The sequence below is a fragment of the Centropristis striata genome, chromosome 15 (genome assembly GCF_030273125.1).
Source record: "Centropristis striata isolate RG_2023a ecotype Rhode Island chromosome 15, C.striata_1.0, whole genome shotgun sequence".
Classification (NCBI taxonomy): domain Eukaryota; kingdom Metazoa; phylum Chordata; class Actinopteri; order Perciformes; family Serranidae; genus Centropristis; species Centropristis striata.
In genome coordinates this window covers 35306382-35332678 of record NC_081531.1, presented here as the reverse complement: position 1 = coordinate 35332678, position 26297 = coordinate 35306382, and the positions used below count along the sequence as shown (strand labels likewise).

The 26297-nt window shown below is 35.7% G+C and overlaps 1 protein-coding gene across 1 annotated transcript in view; it reads left to right on the top strand.

Annotated features, from left to right (window-relative positions):
* The first annotated feature begins 1471 nt into the window (after positions 1 to 1471).
* LOC131986482 (transcriptional regulator ATRX-like) overlaps positions 1472 to 26297 on the top strand; it is a 35419-nt gene continuing 10593 nt past the window's right edge. The window contains exons 1-20 of the mRNA XM_059351457.1: positions 1472 to 1622; positions 2705 to 2811; positions 2925 to 2980; positions 4832 to 4860; positions 5216 to 5337; positions 5836 to 5952; positions 6233 to 6336; positions 7141 to 7208; positions 7312 to 9098; positions 11113 to 11176; positions 17963 to 18117; positions 18694 to 18870; positions 19760 to 19862; positions 20078 to 20168; positions 20321 to 20503; positions 21947 to 22082; positions 22874 to 22983; positions 23752 to 23895; positions 23993 to 24167; positions 24266 to 24403. Coding sequence (XP_059207440.1) covers positions 1603 to 1622; positions 2705 to 2811; positions 2925 to 2980; positions 4832 to 4860; positions 5216 to 5337; positions 5836 to 5952; positions 6233 to 6336; positions 7141 to 7208; positions 7312 to 9098; positions 11113 to 11176; positions 17963 to 18117; positions 18694 to 18870; positions 19760 to 19862; positions 20078 to 20168; positions 20321 to 20503; positions 21947 to 22082; positions 22874 to 22983; positions 23752 to 23895; positions 23993 to 24167; positions 24266 to 24403 — 3886 coding nt within the window. The 5' untranslated portion in view covers positions 1472 to 1602. The remainder of the gene's footprint in view (positions 1623 to 2704; positions 2812 to 2924; positions 2981 to 4831; positions 4861 to 5215; positions 5338 to 5835; positions 5953 to 6232; positions 6337 to 7140; positions 7209 to 7311; positions 9099 to 11112; positions 11177 to 17962; positions 18118 to 18693; positions 18871 to 19759; positions 19863 to 20077; positions 20169 to 20320; positions 20504 to 21946; positions 22083 to 22873; positions 22984 to 23751; positions 23896 to 23992; positions 24168 to 24265; positions 24404 to 26297) is intronic.

The window sequence follows — 26297 nt, the reverse complement described above, 5'->3', positions numbered from 1 at the left end:
CTTTGTTGAGTGAAATGAGTTTGAGTTTATTTATTTAAAACAGGGACAATACATATTAATGAACATATACATGTAAATATGCAAGATTATAGCCAAAAGCTAATTTCCACTTTTAGTCCCTTTGGCAGGTTGATGTCAAGACCATAACCATTACAATAAAATCAATAAAACATCGATAACAACAAGTTGGCAGTTGGCCTTCGTTGCCAGAATGAGCAGGAGGAGAGAAAACGTGTCCTTGAGCACAATAGAACAGAAAAGAAAAAGAGAAACAAGAACCATGAAAAGTATAGTGGATCATGGAACATACAGGCCAAGGGTCAGGGGACCAAACATATTTTTAGTAATTATATTGCAGATTGCCCGATTTTACAGTAAATATAAAGTGCTATTTTAAATGCACAATAATCTATACACATTACATTTATTAAATACCAGTAATGGTAATTTTATGATATTGGGAGTAACCATTTTTAAGAATATAAAGTGCATCTTGCCTTGCACGTAGCCCTAATACCTAAAAAGTAACTAAATATAAAATAAATAGATAGATAGATAGATAGATAGATAGATAGATAGATAGATAGATAGATAGATAGATAGATAGATAGATTACTTTATTCATCCCCGAAGGGAAATTCGGTTGTCACAGCAGTCCGGTATTCAAGTACAATAAAATACAATAGAATGAAATACTGAGGTAGCATAAATAAAAACAACAATAGAAAAAAACACAGAATACAACAAGGACACCTAAGAAGTTAAAAAAGAACATCAGTTGGTAGGATGGTTGGCAGATGATGGTAATAATTAAACTGGTGATATGATATGATGGCAACAATGCTATAGTGACTAGACGGTATATAATAATAATAATAATAATAATAATAATAGTACAGTATATAATATATATAATATAATATGTAATAATAGATAATAAACAATATAAAAATAAAATGAAAAATATAAATAAAGTAATTACAAGTAAAATAATATATAATAATAATAATAATAGTAATAATAATAATAATAATAATAAATAAGGCCGGTAAGGCCGGTATAATAACAATAGTAGTATATTACAGTATATAGTAATAATAGTAATGGCAGAAACAGTATATATAATAATAATAATAGTAATAATATTAATAACATAGCAAAGTGTCGTGCATAGATTTCGTGCATAGATTTTAGTGCAAATAGCGAAGATATTAATGGGGAAGAGGGAGTATAGTATAAATGATCAATAAATGTCATATGTTACACTTTTGGTGAAGTTTTTTGTGTTTCCTGCAAAACTTGAAAAAATGAGTTAGGCGATTATTTTAACAGGGTAAATCCATAGACATATATACATATATATATGTCTATGGGTAAATCAATGTGACATGTGATGTCTCCTCCTGGGCAGCAGGTGGCGCTGATGAGTCGCAGGTGAACATCGTAGGCGAAACAACACCAGAAGAAGAGATACGTCATCATTTATTGCCTCTCTTTATAGTTTTGCTTTTAATCGTGATGAGCGCACATTGAGCGGGATTTATTGTTATCATGAAAGTATAAAAGACTTGAACGAATTCAGTTGTTCACTGGCTTTGCGATATGTCTGCGGCGACGATGAGGTAAAGACTGCGGACTTTAATGTAGCTGCGTTACATAGAATAATAGCGAACTAACTTAGCAGCTAGCGATAGCTACATTTAGCAGCTATCCCTAACAAGAATGGTACCACAAACAACCACAATTGTAGCCATTTTACTTAAATAAACCCCTGTTAACGTGGCCTGCACAGCAAGAAAATTACTGTGAATTCGCAGCACTTGTTGTTTTACGCCTCAGAGGTTAGGCTAACGTCAATGCTAACGCTAGCTGTTTTCCTAGCCTCTGAGCATATTCACACTTCAAGTTTTACTTACTGAACGTGACCTAAACTGCTCATTATCACGTTATACACTCAGTTGCCATCTTGATATTTGCACCCATCTAAAAACGACACAGTCTTAATACAACATGCCTGCAGTAATTCCTATCTAAAGGTTAAAATGTCCATTTTATTGGTCATTTTAAGGCAGTGATTTGTGGTGTAAGTGCCATTTTCCAACCTGGGATTTTGCAGCTTAAAAACCCCTTTTCCCAATTGGCAATTTCTTGAAATATGTCCACTGAATTCTGGTGAATTGGATTCTGTTTTTATTTACATTTTGTTGGGCCTAATGTCTTCTTGAAGACTGAAGGAAAGAAAACCGGCAACATTACTTTCTACACTTTGTTTATTTGCTTGTAGATTTATCCTAAGTTTTCCTTAGGATTAATCTAAAGTTAATTAAGTACCATAACCAAAAAAACCCAAGCTTACCATATGAGTTGTGATGTTTCACTGCAACACATGACTGATAATGGATTACCATACATGCATAATAAACTGTGGGATACTGATAGCTTAATTGCTTGGCTGCATTTTGAGGAGCCTTTGAAAACTCTGGAATACTGAAACAATACTTTGTGACACATGATATTTTCTTTTCATATCTAACTAAGTTGAGATGTAGATGTTGAAGGGATATCTGTTGATGTTTATTAGTATCTTGAAAAATAAACCGTTGATTCCATGATATATTTATCAGGCTTTCAACCAACAATTTGATTATCACTTAGCCACTTCTGTCATCTTACCATAACCATGTTTGTTTTTCCTTGACTATAGCACCACTCCGAACAAGCTGAATCTATTAGTCAACAAACTGCACGAGTACTTGGCTCATTCTACTGTTGAGGACAGCAATGGTTCACCAAACTCAGAGGATGCTGATGGTACAGCTTTTCCAATCATACGTGATTGATGACACATTCTCATCATATTTACAGGCTTTAAAAACTTAACCCTTTTTTTTTTTTAAACATATTGCATCATTTTCTATTTACAGATCGAACGAACAGGAGCTGTTCTGTGGGAAACTCAACAGGCCACGATGCAGCAGAGGTAACTGAACGCCAGGGTGGGAATTTCACACACTCTGGCCTTGATGCCCAGTGAAAAAATGTTCAATTTACGGCCAAGGTGGCCTTTGAGCCCCTGTCAAAGTTCCAGTAAACACAACGCTAACCTGACCCACTCTCTGTCCTTCTAGATGTGCGCATCAACACATGGCTCATTTGAATATTCAAATGAGCCATGTGTTGATGCAGCACAGGTAAGCTAGTGGACAAGCTGTTTTGATATGTTGTGACTGAAGTATGTGGTAGTATTTGACAGGACTTAACATTTACGTTTTTATAGAAAGTACTATTGATAGGTAATTACCATTGTATTAGCCTATTCAAAGTCGACTGTTAACATTACATTTTTGCGTCATGAAAACTAGCGATAGCTAGCTAGGTGGGATAGCACTAAAGTCTTCCCTACCTCAGGAACAAGGGCTCCACATTTAGCTGATGTAGATTTCACCTCAGCAGGTTCCTTTCTTATGGCAGGAGGAGGCATTTCTCTTTCCTTACTCTTAGATGAACTCAGGCAGGAGATTCATTTTGCCATCTTTTCAAAATATATGCATTTGCTGTCTTTTTAAAACAGGTTCATTTGTCATTTTCCAAAAAGGTCCTTTCTAATATATTTAATATATTGTGCATTAATGTTTCTTGGTGAATGAGAATGTTAAGGTATTAATCTGAAAGGTAAAACCAGCGTAATTTAACCAAACGGCCTTAATGCCCTGTCATGTGGCCTTTGTGCCCTTAAAATAAGTGTGAATAGGAAGGCCAAATGGCCTTGCCCCTAAAATGACGAAATTCGAAGCCTGCTGAACGCTATTTTTTTTGTTTACCATATCAGTGTTTTCTCTAAAAAAATTTTCAGCAGCGGGGGTAAAGGGTTATTTGTTCCCTGGATGTCAATCAGCAATTTAGAAAGTATACAAAATGTTACCCGACTGCAAAACAAGCTTTAGAACCTTTGACACTATGATGGTGGGACCCAAAATAAGTAGGGGAGAGAATTATTTTGCCCTAAAAGCCTAAATTTGGTGGCCTCTCCCACATTCTAATGCAACTATTCCACCTTAATCATTGCATATTGTAATGAATTATTGTAAAGGAGAATAAGGGTTCTTCTATGTTTTATTTAAGGCATCGTATTTTGACAGTCTTGTTAACTATGTGGTGGACTCTGTTAACACATCCATGTGCTCATGTTTGATGTGTTTTCTTTTGTTTTTGATGGAGGGTCTAACACATTCTTAAGGTGCTCTTTACAGACATCTGAAGACAGTCGTATGTTTTCCTTCTGCAGTATCTTATTTGAGTGACATACGCTGTCAAAGGGGAGTTATTCATGCAAGATCCACTGTGGCATGCAAATATTAAATATAAAATGTGCAACCAGTACCAGAATGTTTATAAAAATAACCACACAAATACAACACTTTATTCTCATCTTTATTTTTAATCCAACATTGTTGTTTGAAGCTGAATCCCATTGTTTACATTGCATTGTTTGCTTCAAGAGTCACTATTGTTTTAAGCCGACTCGTAGTCCGACAGTCTGGCCCATCTTCTATGGATTCTCCCAAATACTCAATAAATAGTTTATCTTCCCTGAACGATAGTCTCACTTTCTAGAGTGTTTAGTTATCTATACTTCTAATACATTACAATACATTACATACATTCTGTATTCGAGGAAAATTATAATGTTGTATCCTGTGACTTTATTCACAAGACTCATTAACTTCTAGAATTAAATTGTTTGCACAAATATAGAAGTGCCTGCTGTCCGATGAGCTGATGATTACTGAATACTACCTGTAACAACTAAACTAACTGTCTTGTTTTGTAGGCAGGAATGGATAGCAGATACTCAAGGAGGTGAGTCTGTGTTATATTTAAACCCTTCAAACATAAATAAAGAACCACTGTATTAAACAATAAAACAAGATTAAATGCCCAAATATTTCATACAATGCATTGCTGAAAATATTGTATGTTGAACTACCGTATATCCAATGGGTTGCAGGAATGAGCTGCACAATTTGTGCTGAAACCAAGTGAAAGTGTAAAACTAAAACTGTAGTCTGATTCATCAGAAAGAAGCATAATGATGATTTTGCAGCGCCATTACCTTATACTTGTTCGATACTTTTGAAATCATTCCACCATCCCAGCTTTTTTATCATGTAAGTACACTGCCAACCCTCATTTTTCTTTCTCGCTGCTATTACAGGAAACCGTCTGTTGTCATAAAGCACTCTGGCCTGGATGAATCCGGGGACTCGAGTGCGAGTGAGGAGGTGGTGTTACCTGTCAATGTTAATGGACACCTTGATATTACCAGACTGCCAAAAGGTAAGTCTTGACATTTTCAGTTTCTTTGTTTACTCTGCAAACAAAGTGCAAATAATTATTTTTATGAAATGGTTTCCATTATATTTCAGTGCTGTCTAAGATAAGAATTGGTCTTGGGAATTTTGTGGGATGCCTTGGGCTTTAACACTTCATCTCCTGGTTTTGTGTATGTGTTTAAATCTTACTGCAAGACAGAAAAAAAAAGTTGACACAAAGTAGTCTTTATAAATGTGTTTTTTTTGTATTTTACTATCTGTAGGGTGTAATAACTCTTCAGGTCGGGCCCCAGCTTTATGTTTTACAACCCTGATTCCAAAAAGTTGGGACACTGTCTGAGATGTAAATAAAGAGTAACACATTTCTAAAGGCAATATATTTTATGTTCAAACTGGTCAATTTTAGTTTTGACACAGAATTCTGAATGGATGCATTGGTAACAGAGTTATAATGATGGAATATATTTGATTTATTTGTGGTTTGTTTTTTGTCTCTGCATAGGCACAGTACTGGTGAGGCCTGAACCTGTTGATAATGGAAGAGATGACTTCAGGGGTCCTGAGTTTCGCAGCCGGAAATCAGGCGTAATGCGGAAAGAGTTCTCAAGAAGACGTGGAGGTCAGTCACTGCTGTTTGATATTTTCATAACATTGCACATGGCGTCATGATTACTCAGGGAGCCATTTCTTCAAATAGAACAAAAAGAAGGCACTTGCTCGAGCACTCGTCCTTTTTGAAGTGTTTTTTTAGTGTCTTTTTATCCAAGAGCAATCAGTGGTCAAAGCAACCTTCACTTTGTGTCTAAATGCAGCTCGATCTTTATCTTGTTATGAGATAGATCACTGACTTATGTCATTTTAACCATGTTGTTGCTAATTACGGTGCTGTGCTTTTATAGATGACATGGGAATTGTCAGTTGCACCGCATGTGGTCGACAAGTTAACCACTTCCAGAGAGATTCCTTCTGTCGACATCCAGCTCTGAAAGTGCTTATTTGCAAGGTGAGTCTGCTTATTTATATGTCAGAAACTAATCCTCAGTCCACAAGCTGTTTTTGTAGTTCAAACAAGTATTTAATAGAGCCAGACAAATATGGGATTTGAAACAAATGCTGATTCTAGAGGGGGAAAGTCATTGACAACCGAGATGTTTGCCAGTGTTGTTTTTATTGAGCTGGAATGAAAATAGACCTCATTTATGTGGATTGTGCACTGATTTTTCACCACTCTGCAAATTAACTTTTATAATATTCAAGACATGTTTAGACAAGGATGTTAACTTGTCATATTTAAGGAGAGGGGATGGGAGTTTATAAGTTTTACTTCTTCTCACTCCTTTTCGAATATGTATTCTGTCATGTTAAATGTTTTGTCTGACTCTTTTTTAAAATTGATTATTATTTGTTTTCATATTCGAAATAAACTTAAATCAAATCAAATCAAAATCAACATTGTTATACATTATGCAAACAATGTATTACTTTGTAAGCCAATTCTGGAAATGATAATAGGGGAAATAACAAATAAATAGGAGCAGAATAAATAGCTAAATAAACTCTTTAGCTGTAATAACTAACACCATTTCTTAATCAACCAAGAATCTTTTCCTGCATTATATATCGTATAATAAAGTTTTCATATACTGTTACACCATATAATGTCTGTCAACCAATATATCTGTTAGGCTCTAGTAAATAACATGTTAATTAACATATTTATGATATCTCTTGATGAATTTGGTGAACTAAACATCCTTTTAGTCCAGGTTTTGTGTAACTCTTGTATTAAATCTTTTGTTTTTGTCAGTCGTGCTACAAGTATTACTCAAGCGATGACATCAGTAAGGATGGAGATGGAATGGATGAACAATGCAGGTAGGATTTGTTGTCATTATTATTTTAATGGCAGTATTAACATTTTTCTTCGTTCTTAGCTCATATCAACTATATTTATCATCTCTATTTCTTTCTTCTGCAGATGGTGCGCCGAAGGAGGCAACTTGATCTGTTGTGACTATTGTAGTAACGCCTTCTGCAAGAAGTGTATTCTCAGAAATTTGGGAAGGAAAGAGCTGTCGGGGATCCTGGAGAGCAAGTGGTACTGCTACGTCTGTAGCCCGGAGCCTCTTTTTGACCTGGTGATGGCCTGTGACAACGTCCTGGAGAACATGGAGCACATGTGTCAGCAGCGCAGGAGGAACCGAGTAGACCTGGGAAAATCTGAACTTAACCAGGTGTTGCCTAACATGACGCAAAAGTGTTTCATTCCTTTGGATAAATGGGATCACACTGGCATGGATGGCAATGTTGTGTTTAACTATAACACACTGCATATTTCCAAGGATGTTACCAAAAAAGCCAAACATTTAGTGGACTCAACCAACATCTTAAACCGGACATTTGTCAATTTCATTCATACTGTGACGGCAAAAAAACAAACACCTGCTGTTCGCAGTCTTTACCTGAACTCTTTTTTATCAGTAGTTAAAGGTTTGAGAAAGTCCCTTGCGGCACTTGAGGATAGCCTGAAGGAAGAATTCAGTGACTTGGATGTGATGAGCTACTGGGAAAAGTTCTTTAATGATGAATTTGTTGCACAACCTGGAACTGCAGCAGGCACTGGTGTCCCTGATGAGAGGTGCTTGAGTGACCTGCAGAAATTGGCATCTGAGCATTTGGATGATTATGATTCTGACTCCAAGGGCTTGGCAGATCAAAGAAACACACATTCCTGCCATGGGGAAAAAATGGATTCAAACTCGCATGAAGCTGGAGAGAGGACACAAAAGAATGAAGGAGAGGTTAACATGACTAAAACTCTAGTAGTAAAACTTACACCCGTACCAATGGAGCAGGAGCCGTCCCCCGATACCACGAAGATGACGAAGGACACGAACGATAAAGAGTCGGAGGAGAGCGATGACTCGGAAGAGGAGGAGACGGGTCTCGGTGGTGATAAAGCTGACAGCAGGATGAGCAACGACAACTCTAGTGCGTCCTTATACCCAGAAGAGGAACAAGGAAAAAGACGCTCTCCTCGTGTGAAGACGACACCTTTGCGTCGGCCGAGTGACGTCAAGGCCAAAACGCCACGCTCGGCGCCAGAAAGCGACAGCGACTCCGACCCTGAGGAAACCTCCTGCACGGTGCCCGACAAAAACACTGAACAGCAAAGTCTGAGCCAAGCGAGAGACGACTCCGACTCAGATGAAGTTCCAGCAGCTCTGCTTGAGCGAGCGGCGATGACTAACAGCTCAGACGAACAGCAGAGTGATGAGAATGGTGACAAGGCGTCAACAAAGGTGGCGAAGAAATGTCTCTTTTGGCACACTAAGAACACTCCGATCTCACCGGAGAACATGCGCCGCAAACGCAAGATGATGGACCGTTCCCCCGAGTCTAACACAATAATCAGAAGGGTGAAATCTCGAAGGGAAACTGGGAAGGATTCCTCTAGCGATGATCAAAGCTCGCAGAAGGAAATGCAACGCTTGAACAAGCTGAGGCCGATCGGGAAATCTAATCTGATCAAAAGAGAGGATGAAGGCGTGGCGAGGAAGCAGGGAACGATACAGCAGGCGCGGAAGTTTGGGGCTAAATCCCGGCGGAAAGTGATGGAGTCGTCGTCCTCATCGAGCGAAGATGACGATGACGACGATGAAGACGACGATGAAGACTCTGAAAGCGAAGGAAGTGATCAGAAGATGAAGCCGATCACTGACGATGTGGCCTTACTGGGCTCAGCAGCATTCCACCAATCATCGGGTGAGTCTTTATTTTTATACATGTAAATGAAAGTTAATGAAAGTTCATTTTATTGCAAGTTTCTTGTTCCGTGTTCATTTGTACTGTAAGATACTCACAGGAGGGTGACATCACTATGTATGATCTAGATCTTAACTATATATATTGACTATATACACTACTGGTCAAAAGTTTTAGAACACACCAACTTTTCCAGAATTTAATTGAAAATGATGCAGTTTAATGTCTCAGTGTACTCTGAAATTAATGCACATTTGCACATTTAAAATTCTTTATTGAGCATGATAGTGTTTTGAAAGTAAAAAAAAGATTCAAAATCACATTTGATCACATTCAAAATCACATTTATGTCGGACTAAAGGACAAAAAAAGACACAAAATGACCAAAAAAAGACACAAAATGACCAAAAAAAGACACAAAATGACTTACAAAGACATGAAAAGAATTCAAAAATGGACAAAATAGCCCAAGACTCCATAGAGTTAAGTTGTTAACCCATTTCTTGTTCCCTGAAAAAGGCCTACTTGTATAATTCTGAAATGTACATTATTTTCCAGTTTTGGTTAAGCTTACCTTTTTTTATTTACCTCTGGCAGTTCACCACTTACCTTTGTACCCTTTCAAGCTGTTCATTTGACTTGAACTGCTTGAATTTCAATAAAAAACTGGAAAAATTGGGGTGTTCTAAAACTTTTGACCGGTAGTGTATATAGTCAATGGTTATTAGAAGTAGATTTGCTTTTTCCTTAATGACTGATGAAAAGCTAAATGGCTAATGCTAGCTTTTACTCTGTAACTGTAATAATAATAATCATTAGCCTGGGTTTAAGAGTTCTAGCTGCATGTTGTCTAATAAAGATTAAAATCAACTTCTAAGTAGATATCTGAATCTATCTGAATGATTCATAAAACATGAAACCGACACATGTCCTTATGGTTCTTCAGGTCTTTGCAAAGACCGTTCCATGAAGTGAGTTTACCAAATAAGCCAGGCTTATTTTGGTTAGTTGTACTCATTTTCAGTCGATTCGGTTCAATATTCAAGATAGTTTAACAGCCTCTACTTGCAACCTATCCTGTCCTGTCCTCTCCCCTCTGCTCTGTGTAAACAGCCTGCAATTCTGTCTGATTTTCAGCAAATATTTGTCACGTGACCATTCGTCTTCAAACGGTTCACTATTTCTGGCGATGTTTTAAATGAGAAATGTAAAATCAAGCCACTTTGACAGAAATACCACAATTTTAAGCTTTGGTTTGGTTACTTTTTCTAATGTTTATAATTATTAATAGTATATACACTACCGGTCAAAAGTTTTAGAACACCCCAATTTTTCCAGTTTTTTATTGAAATTCAAGCAGTTCAAGTCAAATGAACAGCTTGAAAGGGTACAAAGGTAAGTGGTGAACTGCCAGAGGTAAATAAAAAAAGGTAAGCTTAACCAAAACTGGAAAATAATGTACATTTCAGAATTATACAAGTAGGCCTTTTTCAGGGAACAAGAAATGGGTTAACAACTTAACTCTATGGAGTCTTGTCCATTTTTGAATTCTTTTCATGTCTTTGTAAGTCATTTTGTGTCTTTTTTTGGTCATTTTGTGTCTTTTTTTTAGTCATTTTGTGTCTTTTGGTGTCTTTTTTTGTCATTTTGTGTCTTTTTTTGGTCATTTTGTGTCTTTTTTTTAGTCCTTTAGTCCAACATAAAATGTGATTTTGAATCTTTTTTTTACTTTCAAAACACTATCATGCTCAATCAAGAATTTGTTGCAAATGTGCATTAATTTCAGAGTACACTGAGACATTAAACTGCATAATTTTCAATTAAATTCTGGAAAAGTTGGTGTGTTCTTAAACTTTTGACCAGTAGTGTATATTCAGTGTTATGTGTGTGAGTGATGGTGGATGTTGTCGAAGCAGTCCGCTGCTGGGGATTGATCTGGAGCAAAGAAGAAATTATGGGTATAAGATGGATATCGTTATTGTTTCAATTTTTTATTTTATTTTTATTTTTGCAGGAGACGACGAGCAATCTGGGCCTTCGTGGGCAGCAGAAGATGATGATGATGATCCAGAAAATAGGTATGGTTCAAAAAGCCCGGATGTAGAGTTTGTAAAACACCGTAGTTGTGAACGAAAGAAAGAAACTTTGAACCCTAAACTCTGTGCAAAGTCTAGCAACACCCACGTCATTAAGACTCAGTTGCAACCGATTCTAACACGACCAAAGCGTAGCTGCAGCAGAGCCCCAGCAATCAAATACACCTTCTAGAGGCACACTGTGATATATATATATATATATATATATATATAAACACACTGAGACTGAACCTGCAGAGAACAGGCTTGTGAATGATGAGCAGCATACTCTGCTTGTCTTTGGTTTTCTCTTAACTTCAATTTTTATTGCTTTTTTTTTTTTACATTTTTTATTTTTATTTTGTGAGAGCATTATCATACAGTGCTTACTTTCAGACAATATACAATAGTATTTCTGCCACTCACAATCAAGGTTTTTTGTTTACAAAACAAGAAGCAAGATATAGAAAGTTAAACGTATTATTACATTTGAGAACTTTGAACAAACTGGGAAAGGTAGACATGTAAAAGAGCAAATAGAAAAAAGAAAAAGAAATTATCCACCATGGAGTTTCAAAATGAAATATAAGTAATACAAACTAATCATTAGACCCAATAAAACATAGTACAATGTTACAGTACAAAACAGTATTCCAGGGTCATCCTTACAGTACTTCTGTCTGTTCCAGATTAACATAATTTTTATTGCTTTTAATGTTGTTAATGCAGCACAAATATAGACTTCTTGTCAGTGTTTTATTCAGTGTGCATCCCAGCATACGTGTAAATGTTATAGATATATTTTACTTAAAGATTTTAATATTTAATCTTCTATCCCATACTGAGTATACATTTGAGTGATGAATGAAACACATTTGCCTTATAGTTCTACCTGTTTTCAATGACATTAATTGAAAATATAAAGAGCTTCTGTGCTATTAAAAATGCACAAATGTAGTTCACCACTGAGCAGCACTGCTATGTTTCATCTAGAGGTGAAGTATAAAGTTTGAACCATGCCTGACGGCTTATCTGCACACATTTACATTTAAAAAAAATAAAATTATGACTTCTTTTTAAGTCAACTTAAAGTCCAAGCATGTGTGAACTGTTTATGCTTCACCTTGAAAACCATTTGGTTGTAGCTAAGGTGTGAGACATTTGATTTTGCCCTGATTATAAGATGGCAAAATGTATTTTATGTAAAGATATCTGTTCCATTGTATCTGCCTCTGTAAATGCACATTGCCTTTTATGTTATTTAGGTTTTAAATCCTTTAAGTCACAGATTTCCTTCCTGGTCTCTCACAAAATATATTTAGTAATTCTTATATCATGACTGAATTGAGCTTCACTTATTGCTGCATTTTTAATGAATGGGCTTGTGTTTAAGGCAAATGTTTATTTTTTTTTCTCATTTATTACTTTATTTATTACACTGTTTTGACTATAATTATGGTTTCATGAATGTCTGTTTGTTATCTCAGGATTTGTTATAGGGCTACTCTCACACAAAAATTGGAACATTTGTAAGCCTAGAAAATGTTTCTGGTAATAAACACAAACAAAGCCTCATCCAAAACACCATAAATAATTGTCACATTTTTTTTTCCACTGATGTTGAATTTTAAAAGAAGCTAAACTCATGGAAGATAACAAATCTTTCCTCTTACCTGTAGCTGGTAACACACAATAGCTAAATGTCACGTTAGCTGTATTTTTAAAAGCACAGTAATTGTGATGGCGTTAAGAAAGTAAAAATAAGAGGGGTCAAGCTTGTTTCACCTCTTTCCTGTATATTATTTTTAAGCATAATGGTGTTGACATTTTAAAAATGTCGCGGTCCGTTCATCTTTTCTCCCTGTGCCTTTAAAAATGCTTGACTTGACTAACAGGGTTAAAGGTCATGCATCTACGGGAATAAAGGTTGGCCAAAAAAAGCTGGAATATATATTTATATAAAGATCGATCTCAGAAATAATGAATCAATGTCGGAAAATAAAATTTAATATCGGTCACTCATGAGCACGAGACCCAGCTACTGTTACCCCCAAATTATCCCAAAGACAAAATTATATTTGTGCCATTTTAACCCTTTGATGCACAACATATAAACACCTTCTAATGCACAACACGCATTCATTTCCCATGTTATTTCATGCTGGCTGTGTGTTTGAATATCTTTTTTTATTTTTTATTAAAACAGATCATTATATCTATTTTCCTTTCATACTTTATGAAGAATAGTTTTTTTATTATTACATCAAGTTCACACACATGGGTCAAAAATGACAAAAAGTGATCCACTAAATTAACAATTTGAGTACATGTGTAACTATGTTTGTCTTATTTTGAAGGTTTAATTTTAAAAGAGTTGTTAGAACCACCAGATTACATTTGAAAATCACATATTTTAACATTTGAGACTATTTAGAGACACCAAATAATAATTTTCATTGGGAAAAAACACCAATTTAACAAAATAGGATAGTTTATATTTGTGTCTTCTTTGTCAGGTTTTATTACAACAGATCATCATATCCATTTTCCTTTCATACTTTATGAAGAAACATAGTTTTTATATTATTATTACATCAAGTTTACACACATGGGTCAAAAATGATGTTGTGCATTAGAAACGTAGTGATACAAAAAAGGGTTTTTATTCAAAAAAGTAAGAAATGAAAACAAAAAATTAGGATTTATGGTGATCAAAAACAAGTTAAATGAGGAAAACCTGCAATACTGAATGATGAAATTAATTTATTGCAAAAATATAGAATATAAAAACCTAGTCGGGTCACTTTAGACCCATGTTGTGCATCAAAGGGTTAAATAATTTCTGTGATGGGTCGAGCTTTCCTGTTGCTCCTTAGTGTTTATTGGTATTATCGTATTACTGCTACTGTTCCCTATGCACACTTTAATGCAGCACTTTTATGGCCTCTGGTCTTGTCTGTATCTTTCAGTGTTAAAATATTTAATATACAGATACACCTGGTCAAAGTGCTGTTGGGAACATTGCATATATGAAGCATGCTTTAAAGGAACACTCCACCGTTTTTTCATATTAAAACATGTTATTCGGTCAAGTAAGACGAGTTGATACAGACCTCTTGCGTCTCAATGCGTGCACTCAATCGCCCTGGCGTGCGGCGCCACTTGGCTAGCACTTAGCTTAGCCCAGTTCATTCATTAGGATCCAAACAGATGGACAGTTAGAAGCGACCAAACTCCTCCACGTTTTCCCTATTTAAATACAGCTACACGAGTAGTTAAACGACCGAGTATGGCGACACAAAATAAAACATGGCGCTTTTCGAAGCGGATAAAAAGGAGAACTATAGTGTATGGCGGAATAGCACTTGGGAGCACTTCGACTCGGCGCAGTAATATCATCACTCCTGAAAAATCTTCTCCCCTCAGGAGTGATGATATTACTGCGCCGAGTCGAAGTGCTCCCAACGTGGAGGAGTTTGGTCGCTTCTAACTGTCCATCTGTTTGGATCCTAATGAATGAACTGGGCTAAGCTAAGTGCTAGCCAAGTAGCTCCGCGCGCCAGGGCGATTGAGTGCACGCATTGAGACGCAAGAGGTCTGTATCAACTCGTCTTACTTGACCGAATAACATGTTTTAATATGAAAAAACAGTGGAGTGTTCCTTTAATCATGATAAGGAGATCCTTTGGTGTCCCTACCAAATGATTTTCTACTTGAGATGGTGTAGTTTTGTTTCTCTGAGAGTGCTGCTTTCACAGAGATTCTCTAAAAGGCGTATTGCGCCACGGCTGTACCTCTAGTATTATTATCCAGCCCTGCACACAGTCTCTGACACCACCCTGTTACAACGGTGGTGGAGAAATCTTGGGCCGAGCCCCGAGGAACAACACAGGGTTTGCTTGGAAATTTTCCCATCGAGATTGGAGGTCATGTGAGATACTCTGACCTAGAAAGACTTCCTTGTGCAATATAAAGGATGCAGTCATAAAACAATGAAGAAAATCTAATGTCACGCATTCGGAAATTACTCTTCATATTTCAATTTGGTAATTAGTCCCAAAAAAAAGTGTGTGTTGTGTGTGTTGTGTGTGTGTGTGTGTGTGTGTGTGTTCTTGTACTTCCTACATAGTGAGGACCGGAACACATTTTTAACCAACAGAGTGAGGACATTTTTGCAAAGTGTTTCGGCCAGTCCTCACTTTCAGGCTTTGTTTTAAGGGTTCAGGTTACATTAGGTTTATGTTTAAAAAAGTGAATAATTAACTAACTGAAACTGTATTGTGTCGTTGCAAAACTAACTAAAACTAACTAAAATTATAGTGAAAATGTCCTTTTTTTGTCTTTGTCAACTTTTTTCATACGTAATGTAGATGGATCTGACAAAGGAAATGAAGGCAAAAATTTACGGTGACCTCTTTTAATCTCCCACCCAACAAATAGCCCTTTACAAAAAAAGAAATGAGAAATTCAAAACTATTAATTCACTATTCCAATGGTCCTCACAAAGATAGAAGTACAAGAATGTGTGTGTGTGTGTGATAATGAAAGTAATGACTAACAGTCCTCACTGTCAGAACCGCACTAATGTTTTTGTATGTTTTACCCCACTTTCTATACACAGTATACATTACTGCTGACCATTTTCTAAAGCATAGTGTAGCTTTAATAAAACTTTATTTAAACATGCTGGAATTTTAACCCTGCTCGACCAGTGAACCAGCATTTGCGTAGGGCTGCACAACCAAAAGGCGAAATATATATTAAAATGCCATAATGGTGCTGCAAGTTGTTCAGTTCTACAGCCTTAAAAAGATCTTTTTGGTAGAGATTCTAAGAAAAATGTATCAACATTTTCAATAAAATATAAGGAGGGGGGAAAAAAATCAATTCCTCCAATGTGGCAATATTGCAATATCGGTTATAATATAAAATAATCGCAATTACGTATCTTTTTCCAAATCGTTCAGCCTTCTTGTTACGTTTGCATATAAAACAATTTGTGTTAAAAAGCCTTCTGGGTCAGTTTCAAAGGTTAAAATGGGAACGTTGTATATCTGAGAAATGAGAGTGGGCTGTGAAACAACAATTATTATGATGCAAAAAGCCACCAAATCCACACTTTGTGACTTTAATGACATCCATGTTTGTTTCTCATGTTTTTCTCCAGGTCGGATTTTCTGACAGCACAGCAGTGAATGCAGTGCTGTTAGGGCAACAATCACTTAAATCTGGGATATTGTAGCCTCCGATCAGCACCAACCCGTTTTGTTTTTCTTTTCATTTTTTTCAAATAGTCTGTTTTCAGCTGTAGTGATAGCACAACTTTAGAGAAAAATGGTCAGAAGAAATGTAAATTTGTTTGTAGTTAGTGGGCTAAAACATGAAAAGTACTGTGTAATTCCATTTAAATCCACACCGCATGCGATTTACTAAAGCCGAATTCATTTGTGGCATTATGTTGATTTTCTTCAGTGTTTTTCTTTGTTCATCCCAGTTGAAGCATGTCAAATGAGATCATGGTCATCTGGCTTTGCTGACTGTAACACGTCAAAAAAACTCTCATTGCACGTTGGATTTAACATCTCTAAAAGCGGCTCCCGTATCCCCCAGTCCTCTGAAAACCACACTGTGAGATCTGGATCGTACCTGTGCCTGTAACGCGGATTTCTTGGTGAGAAAAGGGTAAATACGGGACGGACATTAGACCGACATGAGCCAGACAAATGGAAGCTGTTTGACTCTGGGAAAATGTAAAATTGGGTTTGAGATGGTTACAAGTTGCATGCACTGGCGAGAAAGGGTTTCACGATTCCACTTTTTATTTATAAGTTCATGATTTGATAAAAAAAAAAAACTGTTTTCAGCACTAAAGCGTGAGTCATTGTTTGATTCAGGTTTGAAGATCAACAGATCCTTGTTTCTGCCCGGTAACAAGTGTGATAAAACTGCCATATTTACCTTAAATCTGCTGCACTTACAGCCATAAATTCAAATCTCAGATTTCTACAATTTAAAATTGAATTAATTTCAATTGATTTAGAATTGAAATTGTGATACCCTTATTCATTAGTGACCGTATTAAAACCACTGACTTTTTTATATTTTGTCACAAACTGTATTTGATTATTTTAAACGCTCCACTCTGAGGGTTAAAAACAATGTTTCATTCTGAGTAAATGTTTCTGTACAGACATCAGTAGTTATTTGGTGTTTTTGTGTCCCACATGTTGTTTCTGTCTTTGACGCCATATTAATAAGCTGGTAGTAGCAGAGGAGCATGTCGCCCTCCACTCAGCTCTGTTTGTTTTCTTTAAAACTTTGTAGCTCTTTAACTGCGAGCTGTTTGCACATGAGAAAAAAACAGACAAATGTCCTGAGCAAGCAAAAGTACTGTAGGAAATAAATTGAAAGTATCCCTCCCCGATCCCCAAAGGAGAATGAACTACAAATCTGTCTTTCTGTTTTTTTCCTGTGAAAAATACTTGTTGTAATAAATTCTTACTCTTAAAAATGTGTCTATCATTTTTCTTTCTTTTTTTCTACTGTTATTTTAAATGTGTGTTATCTAGTGTTGCCGTTTCCTTTATAGAGCTTTATATTGTTACAGACTTTTATTATAAACACTATAGATTGAACAAAGTCTCAGATTTTTATGATCAAGAACTGTTCCGACCAACACTAAAAGAATATTTTTTGTTAGATATTGAAGTCCAACTGTTGCCTTTAGTAGAACTATCCAGAACATGAAATGAACTTCAGGCACTTTTCCTTCTTGTCTACTTTTGAAAGAATCGCTAAGAAAATGCTTTTGGCCCAAATCAAAGCAAACTACTCCTCGGGTGACGATATCTCTTCGGATGAGGAGACGCAGGAGGAAGAATCTGACTCGGAGGATGAGAAGGAGGTCAAAGAAGCAAATGAAGGAAATGGAGCAGATGGGAATGGTAAGTTATTATTTTTTTAAAGTAGTATTTTTATAATGTCTTGATGTCCACTTTTTTTTTCTCCTTTTTTTCCCCCCTCTTATTTCTTTATATATGGATGTGTGTATGTATGTATATATATATATATATATATATATATATATTTTTTTTTATATTTTTATTATTTATATTATATTTTTAAAAATATATTTATTTATATTTTTATTTTTTCATTTTAGTTTATCTTTGATTAGATAGATATTAGATTTATTTTGTATTACAATATTATTTTAACCTTGTATATATTTTCATGCCTTTAACTTTTTTTTTTTAATTTATTTTCCGTATTGACAGCACGATGGGGATGGGTGGGGGGGGAAGAAAATAAGAAAAACGATGTATGTTGTGATCAATACTCATTTCTTCAAATAAAAACATGTTTTAAAAAAAAAAAGTATTTTTAGCTTTATGCTCGTGCATTTTTTTTTTTATAAGCACAAGGCTTATAGTTTAAAACTGATTTATCAGTAGTGGAATTTAGAGTTTCCCAAATGTAAAGGTGCCTTCTGTGGATTATAGAATATATTTCTGCTGCAGGAGAAGACCTGACTTCAGATTCCTCTGACGCTACGTCTGATGGGCACAACTCCAGACATCATCTTCTCCGCCACAAACTCACCTTAGATGAGGAAACACCTGGTGACAAGCCCACGGCAGAGAGTAAAGCAGGAGACCAGGAGGGCAAGCAGAAAGCCAGCAGGGACCATCTGAGCTGTAAGGACACGTCTGACATTAGAAACTAATTAAGTAGTTTTTTTCAATTTGTGTCTTGTTTTGTTATTTTGTGTCTTTTTTCATCATTTTGTGTCTTTTTTCATCATTTTGTGTCTTTTTTTGTCATTTTGTCTTTTTTGGTAATTTTGTGTCTTTTTGGTAATTTTGTGCCTTTTTTGGTAATTTTTTGTCATTTTTTTGGTAAATTTGTGTCTTTTTGTCATTTTGTGTCTTTTTTGTCATTTTGTGTCTTTTTTGGTCATTTTGTGTCTTATTTTGTGTCTTTTTTTGGTCATTTTTGTCTTTTTTTGGTCATTTTGTGTCTTTTTTTGTCGTTTTGTGTCTTTTTGTGGTCATTTTGTGGTCATTTTGTGTCTTTTTTTGGTCATTTTGTGTTTTTTTTAGTCATTTTGTGTCTTTTTGTGGTCATTTTGTTTCGTTTCGCCCTGCAGAGGTGGCAGTTTTGTTTTTTTTTTCTTTCTTTTTCTCTTATTTCTTTCTTTTCTCCTTATTGTTGTATAGATTTATGATGATTTTAAACTCTAAGCTATATTTATACAGGGTTTATTTTTTTTAATTTTTTTTCTCAGGGTAGATGTATATTGTAATTATTTGTAATTTTATTCTATTTTGTAGATGGTGTAATTGTATTTTGGATTTTTATAGTATTGTGATTTTGTATGTAGTTGTAAAAGCCCAACTAGGGACGGGAGTTGAAAATTAGCTGAAGCTATATCTCTGTATGCAGCACATCAGATGCATGTCCTGTATCTATGCTAACTGCATTGGCCCTATCAAATAAAATAAATTAAATTAAAAACTAAGGTCTCTGAACAGGAAGTACCTACTTTGCTCTGATGTCTGATTGTGATTTTGTTTTTTTGTCAAGCTGATGGTGACAGTCACGAGTCCGAGTCTGAGTCGGAGGATTTTGGGATGAGCGAGGAGCTGAGTGAGTCAGAGGATGAGGACGGTGAAGGTGAACTCAAAAGGTACTTTAGGGTGAAGCACAATGAGATAAAGTATTGGAGTTTTACTTCATCAATGACATCTGATTTTGTGCTTTTTAATACAGTACAGGCCAAAAGTTTGGACACACCTTCTCATTCAATGTGTTTCCTTTATTTTCATGACTATTGACATTTTAAATTCATCATGTTGCCTTATGAAAATACATTTTCATTTAATTTCCTTCTTTTGGCTCCAGATTGTCCAAAAAAGTGAAGGAGGCACCCCGTAGTGACGAGCAGAAGAAAACGGTGCCCTGCATTTGGTTGTCTGACACCAGCAGCGAAAAGGTAGCGCCTGATGTAACTAAGTGGTTTATTATTCTTTGTTTATTATTCTTAGTTATTATCTTCATCTGCTCATATCTGACTCCTTTAATGTGGGACTTGCCTCTGGTGTCTGATGGTCACATCACCTGTTGGATCTTTGTTTGTTTTCTCAGAGTGATAAAGAGGATGAGGATGAGAACGACGATGGTAAAGGAACCCCCAAGGGACGCAAAAAGATCCGCAAGATCATTGAAGATGAGAATCTGTGTGCTGAGTCTCAGGAAGCTCTCAGAGAGGAGGAGGAGAGGTGCAGACGTCTGGCAGACAGGGAGCAACAGATGGAGGACCGGAGAGAGGTACCGCACACATACCAGCATTAACCCACACTGTGTTCATGTGTTTTAGTCTTTTTGGTCATTTTGTGTCTTTTTTTGTAATTTTGTTTCCTTTTTTTGGTCAACTTGTGTCTTTTTTATCATTTTGTGGTCAATTTGTGTCTTTTTTGGTAATTTTGTGTCTTTTTTGGTAATTTTGTGTCTTTTTTTGGTAATTTTGTGTCTTTTTATAGTTATTTTGTGTCTTTTTTTTATCATTTTGTGGTCAATTTGTGTCTTTTTTTGTTATTTTGTGTCTTTTTTCATCATTTTGTGTCTTTTTTGGTAATTTTGTGTCTTTTTTTGGTAATTTTGTGTCTTTTTTGGTAATTTTGTGTCATTTTTTGTCATTTTGTGGTCAATTTGTGCCTTTTTTTGTCATTTTTTTTGTAATTTTGTGTCTTTTTTTGTCTTTTTTATGGTCATTTTGTGTCTTTTTTTAGTCATTTTGTGTCTTTTTGGGTAATTTTGTGTCATTTTTTGGTCATTTTGTGGTCAATTTGTGCCTTTTTTGGTCATTTTTTGTCATTTTTAAAAATTTTGTGTCTTTTTTTGTCATTTTGTGTCTTATTTTGTGTCTTTTATTGGTCATTTTGTGTCTTTTATTGGTCATTTTGTGTCTTTTTTTGGTCATTTTGTGTCTTTTTTTTGTCATTTTGTGTCTTTTTGTGGTCATTTTGTTTCTTTTTTGGGTGATTTGAACTGTGCGTGTGAGATTCTGTTCAGTGAGCGGAGGTCCCGGACAACATGCATGTTAAATTGGGGGTCGCGACTCAAAAAGGTTGAGAACTACTGGTGTAGATGACCAGTTGATTTTTTTGGGGGAGTTTAACACATTCCTGCAGCAGGACTTTAGCTGCTCATTAGCTGCTAAATCTCGGTTAATAAATGACAATAAGCACAGTGTTTGAAAGTTTGGTTGCTGACAGTAGCACTTTTTATTTAGGGCATAGGACAAAATGCTGAGTGAGTGCAGGGTTCATACAGAGTTTGCATGTGCATTAATTTCTCCATTATGTTTTCAAGGTTAGTAATATGCTTAAATGTGAATATCTTCCTTGAAAAATGCTCGATTTTCAACATAATCTGGTGTTTCTTCTACACAGTCACTGATGTAAACCAAAAATTTGTTATATTTGTTTGTTATTTCCAGAGGAGCTAAGCCATCTTATAGCTAGATAAGTTCCCTATTGACCCCTTACTCTGGAAATTAGAAAGCATTAGGTAATCATAATCAAAACGTACAATTATTAATACTAAAAACAACCTGTAAAAAAATGTGAAATGTCAGTTTGCATTGATTTCTGTGGGTATAAATTCATTCTGCTGTGTGACTCTTGAAGATTTTGGCTTAGATGCCTTGAAAGTGCATTCATTTTATTTTAAAAAAGCTGCATGAACTGTGACTGTCTGCATTATTTTCAGATAATTGTTCCCGATTCTCAATTGGCGTGTCCGATCACCACCAAGCTGATCCTGGATCAGGATGAGAAGACCAGGGAGCCTCTGGTTCAGGTGCACAGGAACCTGGTGACGAGACTGAAGCCTCATCAGGTCGATGGTGAGTTTGTGAGGAACCTGTTACTTTACTTCTCGTGCACAGATTACTGATTTAGCGGCTCATATAGTGATTTTTTAAAAACTGTAATAAAAATACAAAATTTGAAATTACCATTACAAATACAATGTAACAACAGAAATCGGGAAAAAAAAACAATGCAATAAAGAGATTTAAATAAATAAAAAAAATAATAAAAAAATCTACTACCATCATCAACACATTTAAATTATTATGAATAAGGCAGGTCTTAGACCTACATTTGTAAACTTGATTTGTACTGTGGTGTGCTTTTATGAAATTTTGTACTTGAATGGGTGATAGTTATTTCTGTAGGCTATTTTATATTTTTCTATCCTTGAAATGTTTTTCTTTATTGTTTTACTATTTATTCTGTTTGTTTTGAGACATGTCTATGGTGAAACCAAAGAGGAATTTCCACTCAGTGGATAATAAAGTTTTCGTATTCGTATTCGTATTCATATTTGTATTACATTTTTTTAATTAAGTTAATTTAAAGCATAACAGTGGGACACATTTCACTGCATTTGCCATTCATCTGCTTCAATAAGGTTTTACAAATGATTATTATATATAGATACAAAAATATCAAGAAAAATGTCCCAATTAATACTGTCATGTCAGTTTCAAACATAAAGCTCAACCCCAAACAAAAGTGCATTTGTTTGGCTGTAGGAGGAGTATTAAATCTCTCTGTGGAAGTCTTACATTTGATTTAAAAATCAGAAAGCATTCAGACACCCTGTTGCAATGTTCTCTTTATTCTCCATCAGGTGTGCAGTTTATCTGGGACAGTTGCTGTGAGTCTGTGAAGAAGGCCAACTCTTCTCCTGGATCAGGCTGTATACTGGCTCACTGCATGGGCCTGGGCAAGACTCTGCAGGTGACACAGATCCACCCCCAGTATTCTGGTTTGCTTTGGAAACAACTTTAGATATAGTCCAGACGGAATTGTCCAAAAAGTGATTGTTTTTTTGTTTTTTTTAGCATTTATGGGTACAAGTCGGGAACCGGCCTACTTTACTTATTTCAAGGGTGCTGAATCCAAAAAAAATGGTTCCCAAGCGAAATTTTGAGTTTTTGACCTTCTCATTTGCATATCAAAATGGCGGCCAAATTGCCCATCTTGCTCAGTCGTTGGACCATTTCCCCTAATATTCAATCTATCACTTTTAAATGTTCCAGTTGGTATTTTGCATATATATATATATATATATATATATATATATATATATATACATACATATATATATATATATATATATATATATATATATACATAAAAAAGACACCGAGCCTCCACTATATCCTTGCTCTGACCCTAGACTATAGATCCAGAAACTTAATTTTCTCATCTTTGATTGCCTACTTACAAAAAAACTAAGGGGAAATGGTCCAACGACTGTGCAAGATGGGCAATTTGGCCGCCATTTTGATATGCAAATGAGAAGGTCAAAAACTGAAACTGAAATTTCAACGTGTGTGATCTTATAAAAAGCTGATTTGTAGTATCCAGGTATCCAACTTCATTTATTATCCTTAAAATTATGATTTTTATGTTTGCTATATGTACATCTCCAATCTGAAACTAAGCCTTACTGTCTTTGGCCAGTTGTCTATGTTTCATATTCAAAGTTGTGTTGTTTTCTAGGTGGTAACTTTCCTCAACACGGTGCTGCTGTCCGTGAACCTGAAATTCCGCACCGCTCTGGTCGTTTGTCCCCTTAATACAATCCTCAACTGGGAACGCGAGTTCAAGAAATGGCAAAAGAACTTGGGAATAGATAAAGTAAAAGTATGCAAAATCATAAATGTGAAACAATATTTTTTTTGTGCTTTATGCAGTGCATGTCTATGTTTGGTTATTGTTCAGACACATGAATATGTTACAGGTAACACAACTGGCTACAATAAAGAAATCGCTGCGGCTCCAGGCCCTGCAGAGGTGGCAGAGAGACGGAGGTGTTATGATAATGGGCTACGAGATGTACCGCAACTTCTCCCAGCCCAAGAGCATCGTAGACAAAAAGTACCAGACTGAGATAAAAAGCATCCTGGTGAACCCCGGTACTGACACTTTGTAATGGCACGATATTATTAAAAAGTTTCTGTTTTATGCGTCATTGTTTTGCTCATTGAAATTGTTTTTTGTTTGTTTTTTTCAGGTCCAGACTTTGTGGTTTGTGACGAGGGACACATCCTGCGCAACGGGGCGTCCAACATCTCCAAAGCTATGAATAACATCAAGACCCAACGGAGAGTGGTGCTAACAGGCACGCCACTGCAAAACAACCTGAACGAGTGTAAGTCTGCACCACTACTATACTAAAATATAGGGGTGTGCATTGGCACTGCCCTCACAATTCGATTCGATTACGATTCACCAGGTAACGATTCGATTCAATTCGATTCTACGATGCATTGCAATGCATCACAATTATACTGCACACAACAAGGGACATTTTTCATCAGTCATGAGGCAATACAAGCAGTCAGATAGGCCTAATAACAATAGATTTTATTGGCTGCTATGTGTTTATCATCACTCTCCTGTATCTTTGACATAAATGTCATTAAATACCTTTCAGATTAATACCTTAACATTCTCATTCACCAAGAAACAGTAATGCACAATATATTAAATATATTAGAAAGAACCTTTTTGGAAAATGACAAATTTTGAAAAGACGCCAATGCATATATTTTGAAAAGATGGCCAAATGAATCTCCTGCCTGAGTTCATCTAAGAGTAACGAAAGAGAAATGCCTCCTCCTGCCATAAAAAAGGAACCTGCTGAGGTGAAGTTTACATCAGCTAAATGTGGAGCCCTTGTCCCTGAGCTAGGGAAGACGTTAGCGCTATCCCACCTAGCTAGCTATCGCTAGTTTTCATGACGCAAAAATGTAACGTTAAGGAGTCGACTTTAAATAGGCTAATACAATGGTAATTACCTATCAATAGTACTTTCTATAAAAACGTAAATGTTAAGTCCTGTCAAATACTACCACATACTTCAGTAACAACATATCAAAACAGCTTGTCCCGCTAGCTTACCTGTGCTGCACATCAACACATGGCTCATTAGAATATTCAAATGAGCCATGTGTTGATGCGCACATAATCGATTGTGGCACTTTGCCGCATCGATGCTGAATCGTGCATGCCCTGCATTGCGATGCATCTCCGAATCGATTATTGTTGACACCACTACTATACTAAAATACACCGTTTGTTGTAGAGAGAAGATGTAAAAACAGGCATTATCGTTGGAATTCGATCTTCCGCACAGTCTGATGGAGCGATTATTTTTCTCCAATATTCATGACACTTGTGGGCACTTGCAAAAGTGTTTTTCTTTTTTTTTTTAAATTCCTTTTTTTTAATCTGAGAAATTAATCTAGCATTTTTTCCTTTTTTTATGATTGTTTATTTTTTTTATGATTGTTTATTGTACGACTGCTAGTCTTCCTGGGGTCCCTAAAAAGACATAGAACATGACATACAAACAACATAAACAAAAACAGGCACACAGGTACACAGGTACAACATAGGTATCGGTCTGGTTTATTTATTTTTTTACATTTTTTATTTATTTATTTTGTGAGAGCATTATCATACAGTGCTTACTTTCAGACAATATACAATAATATTTCTGCCACTCAAAATCAAGGTTTTTTGTTTACAAAACAAGAAGCAAGATACAGAAAGTTAAGCGTATTACATTTGAGAACTTTGAACAAACTGGGAAAGGTAGACATATGTAAAAGAGCAAATAGAAAAAAGAAAAAGAAATTATCCACCACGGAGTTTCGAAATGAAATATAAGTAATACAAACTAATCATTAGACCCAATAAAACATAGTACAATGTTACAGTACAAAACAGTATTACAGGGTCATCCTTACAGTACTTCTGTATGTTCCAGATTAACATATTCAACCCACTTGGACCACAGTTTAACATATTTATCTTTCTGAAGGCGAAGGGAGAAGGTAATCCTCTCCATAAGATAAATGTCATTTACTATACCGATCCACTCCTGCACCGTAGGTGGCTCAGGGAGCCGGTCTGGTTTATTTATCTCAGTTTGTATGTTTCCTAAATATATAACACTGAAACTGAGATCAGGCTGCAAATTGATTATTTAATTGATTGCTGCTATAATGTTTTCCCAATTGTGCTTCACTGTTTGATAT